Here is an 8589-nt window from a genome sequence, read left to right as displayed (position 1 = left end):
TGTCACATCATCCACAGAGCGTGAGTTTCCACTAAAACCCAAAGCATCAAAGGTCTCGTACACCTGAAGGTGAGCGGCCGCCTGTGATGGCATAATCCACGTTCCTTTAAGGTACCGTGTAGGAGCTGGGAGGCTGGAGGGGTAAAACCAAAACCTACGAAATCAGCAGAAGCAAAAAGTGAACTGTATTTCCTACAAAACAGCTTTCTGCCCTAATCACAGGCCAGAAACCAGGCTGCTCTGAATGAGCTTACAGAACTCTCACCGGCCAGAAACCACGCTGCTCTGAATGAGGTTACAGAACTCTCGACGCCTGACAGCCCCGCACAGACCTGCAGTTTCTCGTCCATGTCGTCATCGCTTTCATCCAGGTCTTCGTGGAGCAGTCGCCATTCATACTCGACGTGGACGTGGGAGTTGAACCTTCCAGATAAGGCTTGGGTCAGCTGAGGAGAACAAAGGACTGTGGGTGACGCTGCTCATGCGCCCGGCCCTGCGCAGCCCCAGGGAGCGGGCACCCACCAACACGTCCAGGAGGGAGAGCACTGGCTGGCGGGAAGGGGCCCGGGACTGCAGTACGAGGCCGGCCACGTCGACCGGTCTCTGGGCCTCAGGAGAGCCCCCTCCCTAACCCACAGACGACCACGAGACTCCCGTCGTTGCTCTGTACACTGTAAAGCGCTGCCCGCGGGCAAGGGACAGGATGACGGGCAGCCCAGCCCGTAAGTATGGACAGCAGCACCTGGGCTCAAACTCAACCTGCACAGAACGAGCGAGTGCCCGCTGTGAACCCCGCCTTCCCCAGCGGACACGAGACAACTGAGCCCTGCAGAAGACAACGTGAAAGGCTGTCTTCTCAATTCTCTCAAGGATGGTGAATGGCTGGTTCCACTACATGAACTGGAAGGAAGCTAATTCATTAGCTACAAGGGGGGTCTTGTGACATTAGAGCTTAATTATCTTCATAGCCAGAGAGTAGCTGTGCGCCCTCTGGGAAGTTGCTTAGCCTTGCTGTCCTCATCTGTGAAATGGGGGTAGCAGCAGAGGCCATGCCAAAAAGCAGTTGTCAGGATGACGTGAGTCAGTAAACGAAGTGCTCAGAACAGTGCCTGTTACTCATCCGACACACCTATGGCCTTTCCGTTTCCTGAGCACTTCACAGAGTCCAACAATAACTCCCACGACCACCTCGCACGCTGGCGCCGTCTCCACGTCACAAAAACGGAAATGGTGGCGAGTTGGCGTGGCCTTCCTGAGTCATGGCGGTGGGACCGCACCACAAACCAGGGTCCGCCTGACCCCAGCGGGCTCTGTCCACTGGCCACACTGTCTCATCTTCCAGGACAGGACAGGAGAAGGTGGTGCACAATAACCCAAACGCTTTGGGGCAGGGGGATGGAACAGAGCCAGCTCTGGTGTGCTGACGGGAAGGGTCGCACCAACAGCTTAGACACGTCGGAGGACAGGCAGCCTCCTGGCCTCTGCTCCACGCGCCCAGACAACAACGCCAGGGGCACTGTCAACACGTCCAGCCAGCAAATACCAACCAGGCGTCACTCGGAGGGGAGTGGTCATCGCCTCTGGAAAGGCTCCCCAAAACACTTTCGCTAAGTCGTCCCATCGAGGACACTGGGATCTGATCAGGACCCACACTGCCAGGCTCAGAAGCAGCCCTCCCCGAGGGTCCTGGGACCTCCGCGCCCACCCACTCCGGCCACACACTCACCAGTTCCTCACAGTGCTCGTGCCTGAGGCGCCTGGCGATGTCCAGCGGGGTCTCTCCTGACTCGTTGGCTGAGGGCAGGGAGGCAAGGGGCAGCATCACGACAAAGCCGGTGACGTGTGACATCGAGAGACAATTAACAAGACAGAGGGGGAGCACTACATCAAACTGCACGTGACTGATGAACTCCGCAGTGAGCTGGCTTTACTCAGGGCTGAGTTTGTGTCATGACCGTACAGAACTGCTGTGTGTAGTAAGATTTTACAAGACAAGGTTTGCGCTAACCGTGAAAATCAAACTGCTGAAGCAGCCGACCAGTGAAAGTCAATATGGAAACTCTAAGTCGAAGGAAATGGTCCATCATAACTCTAACCAAAGCACTGTTGATGGAGTTGTAGCACCTGCTACAATAAGCTGCACTTCCTGTTAAGCTGTCTACAAATCCGGAATTGTACACTTTCTTCTAAATAAACCTCAGTCAACGAAGTGGGGATTGAAAAACAAAAACTTGACTCTCAAACAGATGTGTGCTTCCTTTCTCTTTGCAAGAGCCCTTCGTAAGCGAGCACTCGCCATGGCTCGTCACAGCCGGCTGCCTTCGGGCTGGACCGTGCCCAGCCAGCTGACCGGCAGCACATCAGGGTCCCATGGTAGAGGCAGGGACAGTGAACAGTGTCCTCCACAGCACACCAGCCGCCCCGGCTGATCCTGGGTGTGGGTTAGGGACTGGAGGGCACAACGCCCAAACCTGGAGCAAACCCACCGCCTCAGTGACAGCCACAGGGCCCGTCCTCTGCCTCGGCGCCCACACGATGCCCGCCAGTGCCGGCGTCTGCTGGACGGGGTGGATGCCGCTGCAGGGCAGACCCAGCGCCCTGCAGAACGCGGGGTGGGGGCGGCCTTCTCCTTAGAGAGTGCGGTGGCCTCGCCCGGCGTCTGCCCCGGAGCAGGGCGATGGCGCTCACCTATCTCGATGGACGCCTTGCCGCGCAGGAGCAGCTTGAGGCACTCGGCGTTGTCCGTCAGGCAGCAGTAGTGCAGGGCCGTGCTGCCTTTCACCGTCTGCTTGTCCAGGTTCCCACTGGCGAGAACGGAGAAGAGGCAGGCGGTGAGTCCCGGCCCGGGCAGGGGACCGAGACGCGGGCAGGAGAGCGGCAAGCTGCCAGCAGCCCCGGAGGATTTCCCTCAGTCCTCCTGCCGGGTGGGCGTGACGGCCTCAGCCCCAGGCCCCGGGAACCAGCGGCGATGGCAGAGAAGGCCGGAGAGGGTGAGGCCGCTGTGCCACCCGCCTTCCCACCCGCTTCCCCACCGGTGATGGCCTGTCCTGTCCCACAGAACTTTCGCCAGAAAGGGGAAAGGCCACCTCCCCAAAGTCCAGGGTCCCAAGCCTCCTCTGAGCCTGCTCGCCCTGGACTGGCCCTGAAACCTGGCTCGGGGAATTGTGAGGAGATTTCAAATGTTCTTCTCACATAAAACAAGAGCAGGTCACCCCGGAAAGGTACTCATGTGCCTCAGGCGTGAGACAAGCCACTCGACCCATGGTGGGGGCCATGGACAGTCTGCTTGCCAGGGGCCTGGTGTCTCCCTGGGTCCCCGACACCTGACGCAGAGCTGTGCGGGCCTTGTGAGGGGTGTCCTCCTTCGCACCCCAGGCTTCTGTAGGATGGCACCAGCGCCCCACACCCGCGACACTTTTCCTGTCCCGTAATTAACGCTCAGACCTGGGGAAATCCCAGCGCCTCAGCCACGCCTGACGCAGTGAGCCAGCACCAGACACCTTCCCCGGAAATACCAAGGGCCAAAACCAAACGCCCCCCAGTGGCGGAGCACCCACCTGTTCTGAACCAAAAAGTCTACGATGTGAAGGGAGGTCCGGTCCACGGATCTGACGGCCAGATGGAGGGCGGTCTCATCCGGCTCCTGCAGACCGAACAGAAATGGCCCAGAATCCCAAGGGGGAACGTTCAGTTTTGTGTCCCACACAAACGACATCGTGTATCTCTCTTCCAAAAGCCTTTTCCTCTTTCTTTCGCAAATCTGTCACTAAGATACACAGCGCCCCCTTCGACCTCCGCAGCAGACTCTGCCCTTGGGACCCTGCAGCTCGGAGGCTGGTCCTACATCTCGCTCCACGGGAAGTAACGAGGGATTTGGCGGTGTCCTATCGAACTCCTCCCATCTTTCTGTCCTTGTCCCTGTACTCAGGACACGAGGCGCTAAGACCTGGACTGTCTTCAGCTGACAATGTGGGGGATGTGACCACCGCTGCCTTTTCTGAAAGTTCTGGAAAGTGAGGGGAAGACGCCCCATGGCGTTGTTTCTGGTGGGGGAGGGGCGAGAGGTGCGGGCGAAGGAAACGCCGCACCGGCCCCCGCGGAGACACAGCGCGGGGATGCGATGGCCGGACCGCCCACCCGACCGCCGACCCGACCGCCGACCCGACCGCCTTGGCCCGAGCTCTCGCTCGCCCTGCGCTACACCGTCGGCGTTCGAGTTCACGGCCCTGCTCGCTTTGCTCCCTTTACCCCCTTTTTCTTTTACTCCAAGTGGCAAAAGCCACGCGCTCACATGTCCATTGGCCAGCGGGATTTTTTCTGTAAGATCCACGCCATCAGCATACGCCTGGAGTAATCCAAAAATATCTCTTGTTTTGACGGCCTCGCACAGGCCGTGAAGCTTCGCCGCGTTATCCGCGTGTTTTTTCCTTGCATATCTCCTCTCAATGTACTTGGCGGTTATGTAGTCCTTCCTGGCGTTCCTGAAATCACACACCATCGCCTTGTAAGTGATTAAGGGCCCCCGTTCAAACACGTGCAGCATCTGCTCATTAGTTCGCCCCCACCCTCCTTGTAAGCAGCACTGGCAGAGTGATGTCAACCGGGAAGCAGCCGCCACGTGACCACTGCAGCACCCGCGTTCGCTGTGACGCCCTGAGCACTTTCACGACACGTCGAAACCCTCGTTTCCAACACAGGCCTCGAGGCCCAGTGTGGGGCTCCCGGGGCCCGGCCGGGTCCCGAAGGTGGCCGTGCAGGTGGATGACGCACATGCAGGGCGGGGCTGCGTGCTCTGCCGCTTCTCCACTCCCGTCCTCGATTTCCGTGTCCCCACCTCACCGAGCTGCTGTCGTCGCCACCTGGTGCGAGTCGCACGCCTTCGCTTTCCCAGGTCCTTGCACGCGGCACGGTGTGTGCCTTCTCCCCCAGGTAATCGCATTCCTCGACAGCTGTGCGCGCGTCACCCCCAGACCGCCTGGCTTGCCCTCTGTCAGGTGTGCTCTTGGGCGGTCAGTCTGTCTGCCTGCCTGTCTGTCTGCCTGCCTGTCTGCCTGCCCGCCTGCCCATGGCTTTGTGAAGGACATTTACTGCCATGTGACTCCTCTGCCCCTCCCCCTTCTCGAAAGGCTTATTAGGCTTTTGAAGAAAACCAATGAAGTTAATATAACGATACAGCTGGCATGTTGTCCAGAAGGGAGGTTCTCACACTTCTGGAGGACAGAGCATACACAGGGGTCCCGAATCACAGGAGAGAAATGGTCCCGGCCTCTGCAAGCAGACCAAACCTCCCGCCTACGCACGTCTCCCAGCACCCCCAAACCCAGCTCGGTTTTCACAGGCTGTCAGAGAGTCTTTGGCTTCCCCACCAACAGATTTTTCTGTAGATGGCATATTGTTCTGAGATAAAGCCAGAAATAGCATATTTCTTTTACCTGGAAATAAAGTACTAGCTTATTTAAGTAACCACAGAGCTGGGACTTTATCTCTGACTTGTTGATTCATTAACTATGCACTTCCCAGAACAAGCAACGTATTGTGGTGGGAAGTACAAAGATGAATAAGATGTAATTTATCAGAAAACATATGTAAATGCCTAGGTATGATACAATGTGGGATGAAATGTTTTAGAACAGATTCGACAGCTGCAGGAGCAGAGGGGGCCTGCTGACGATTTCAGCCGAGGAGGTATGAAGGCGGGTGGCATCTTGCCCTCACATCGGTCTCTGCCCTCCTTTGCAGAAAAAGGGAAGGAGTAAACTTAAATGTCTTTTTCATTTGTGCCAAGGATGGCGGGGAGGGGGTCTCGATGCAGACAAAACATTTATATTGTAGGGTTCCCAGCAGACAGTATGCATTTTTGAGAATCGTCTGGCTCCAGAATAAACAAAATCTCTGCCTTTATAAAGTACTCTTGGTACCCAGAAGAAATTATTTATTATATACTTTGTCAAAATTGACTGACATTACAGCATTTTGGGAAATCACCTTCACCGTGAGAGTAAGTGTCAAGCAGTAAATAAATGACCATGCAATTCCTTTTACTCAACAGGACCTCCCGGTGATCCCCAGAAGGATCAGCTCACTTCTTAGTCACTCTTCAACTGAACCCTAGTTTGAGAGGGGCCCAATTTTTGGGGGTGTGTGGAACGGACGCTGCCCAATCCTGGTGAGCAAGAGGCAGGCTGACCCCAGCCTAGTAAGACGTGCTTCACTCCATCTTCCCGCTGGAGCCCCAGTGACTCTGTGAGGCGCGGGGGGCTGTTTCCCTGCTCACGTTAGAGGAGGGGGGCTCAGAGCTGGCAGCCCACCTGCCTGGGGCCACGAGCAGGTGTGGACTGCATTTGTGTCCTGCCCCACCTCTCCAGGTTGGGCTAAGAGCAAAGATTCGAAACTCAAGACTTTCACCGAGAGAGGACAGTAACTCTGCAAGCCTCGTGCTTGGTCTCTAAAACCACGTGTTATCCAGCCTGCTGCAAGCCTCAGACGGGAGCTAACGAATCCGGCACAACCGAAGGCTCACCTCAGACACCTGAGAGCCGGGAGGGGTACAATGGACATGTGTCTGCTCGTTCCTCTAGTTCTAAGCTTCCCCACTGTATTAAGTCTCTTCACCTGAACACAAAAGAACACAGATCCCACAACCTCTGCTTCCCAAAGATGTGCCCCCCCCCCCCAATGCTTATAAAAATCTCAATTCTCTACTTTTAGAAAGGGCCTGCACACTGCCTCCTATCTGTAAAGTCGCTCCTGAAGCTGCTGTTCCCGGCTCCCTTGCCCAGTGTCCTTTCAGAGGCCTGGGCCACCAGTGCGCCTCAGGCTCACTCCAAGGGCAGCGCTGCCTCTGTAAACGAGTTTTACGTGCTCCCTTTATCACGTGTCTCTCTCTCCTGCCAGAGCACTGATCCGGGCTCACCGCTCAAACGCAGGTGCTGTCTCTTTTAACTGGCCTGGGGACAGCTCCATTCCCCTCCCCTTTCTCGGCATGCCTCACTGGGCATCACACTTTAGCGGATAAACCAGCCCCAGGCCTCCTGTGGGCAGGCCATCCACTGTGCTGGCCCGTCTGCCTCCCGTCCACCTCTCGCTCAGAGACGTGTGACCTGCGTGATTCGTACTTTGCTTGACAAGACTGGCAGGAAAAGCCCCTGTTGTGAGCTCTGCCTCGACGGGCCAGCTGGAAGCGTGTGATGAGGCACAAAAGCTTCTCGGTCAGGTTTGCTATTAACAGTAAAACAGCAAACATCTTTTGGAAAGAAACAACACACTCCACATTTGTAAGGACACCGGGAAAGATGACGATACACAATCGTGTTTCTGTGACAACTAGCCCTCTCAGGTGGCTCGGAATTTACCTGGAAAGAACTAAGACAGGGAGTGAGCACACCCGGGGCTGGCAGGCGCGTGCACACGCACACCACCAGCAGGGGGCGACACTCACCACACCCAGAGTCTCCACCAAACATCTGTGTGGACACCCAAAAAGGTTAAGATGATTAAAATAGCAAACCAAAACAAAAAACACCAACATAGGCCGATTTATTCCCTAAAGAAACATCTGATGTAGCCAAACCCGTCACTCCCCTCCTGTCAGGCTCGGGGACGGGGCCGACCCTCGTTCGGGAGGGGAGGACAGCTGGTCCCACACTTACATGTCGCTGCCAGGGTTGGGTTTGACCGAGTCCTCGGCTGGAAGGCAACACTCCATAATCTCGTTAAAGCCTGCGTTCCCAATATTCTTGGCGAGCTGCAGAAACAAAAGTCCATTTGAGGGTACTCAATTATTCATGCTTCCCACTGCTACACGCTCCTCATCCATCTGATGATTTATTTAGCGGCCACTAAGAAATAGCGCAATAAAGTGGTTTGCCTTTAATAAACACGGACAAAACCCAAACCCCAAAGGCAGCCATAGAAGCCGAGAGGCAGCAAGCAGCAGGCCTGCTAGAGGAGTGTTCTCAGAACGTGCCCGGATGGAGCGCGGGTGTGACAGAAAGGGGGGGACTTGGCCCAACGTGGCTTCCGTCCTTACCCGCTCCCGCGAACACCCGTGATGTGACAAGAATGGACCTGACTGCCTCGACTTGGGCCGGCGAGGAGGTGGCTCTGATGCAGGGGAGAGGGCGCTGGGCCTGGGAGCCGAGATCTGGGTTCAAAGCATGGTTCTGTTTCCTGGCTTTGGGACCGCAGGTAAGTCAGTTTACCAGAGCTCTGATTTCCCATCAGTAGGATGGGGACGATACCTACCTTGCTGGGTGGTAGTAACGGTAAAATGGGACCACTTAGGCGAAAGCACTCAGTGAACTGAAGAGCTAAAAATATAATGCATTTGTTCCCAACGGAAGGTCCTCATTCGCCAATCGACCTTCTGACTTGTTCAAAATTAAGTGAACACGTTAGTTAACGCTTACTGTACGCCTGGCACTGTTCAGCGTTCGACACACAGGCACTAAGATAAATGTCACCGTGTGTCTTAGTAGAGCCGCCCCGACAGGATGGCAGCTGGCACCCTTCCGAACGGAGGCGCGAATCCCGAATGACCGGGAGCTCCTTAGAAGCAGGGGTTCACTCGTCCAAGCACCCAGCTCAGCG

The 8589-nt window shown here is 56.2% G+C and overlaps 1 protein-coding gene across 1 annotated transcript in view; it reads right to left on the bottom strand.

Moving 5' to 3' along the window:
• Positions 1 to 8589, bottom strand: part of ASAP2 (ArfGAP with SH3 domain, ankyrin repeat and PH domain 2) — a 115237-nt gene that overhangs the window by 17350 nt on the left and 89298 nt on the right. Inside the window, exons 15-19 of the mRNA XM_023533604.1 lie at positions 4292 to 4481; positions 3558 to 3643; positions 2689 to 2804; positions 1727 to 1794; positions 333 to 446 (exon numbers count right to left, since the gene is read on the bottom strand). Coding sequence (XP_023389372.1) covers positions 333 to 446; positions 1727 to 1794; positions 2689 to 2804; positions 3558 to 3643; positions 4292 to 4481 — 574 coding nt within the window. The remainder of the gene's footprint in view (positions 1 to 332; positions 447 to 1726; positions 1795 to 2688; positions 2805 to 3557; positions 3644 to 4291; positions 4482 to 8589) is intronic.

The sequence above is a fragment of the Pteropus vampyrus genome, unplaced genomic scaffold, assembly GCF_000151845.1.
Source record: "Pteropus vampyrus isolate Shadow unplaced genomic scaffold, Pvam_2.0 Scaffold105, whole genome shotgun sequence".
Lineage (NCBI taxonomy): Eukaryota > Metazoa > Chordata > Mammalia > Chiroptera > Pteropodidae > Pteropus > Pteropus vampyrus.
Note: the sequence above shows the minus strand (reverse complement) of the source record. Positions and strands in the feature narration are given on the sequence as shown.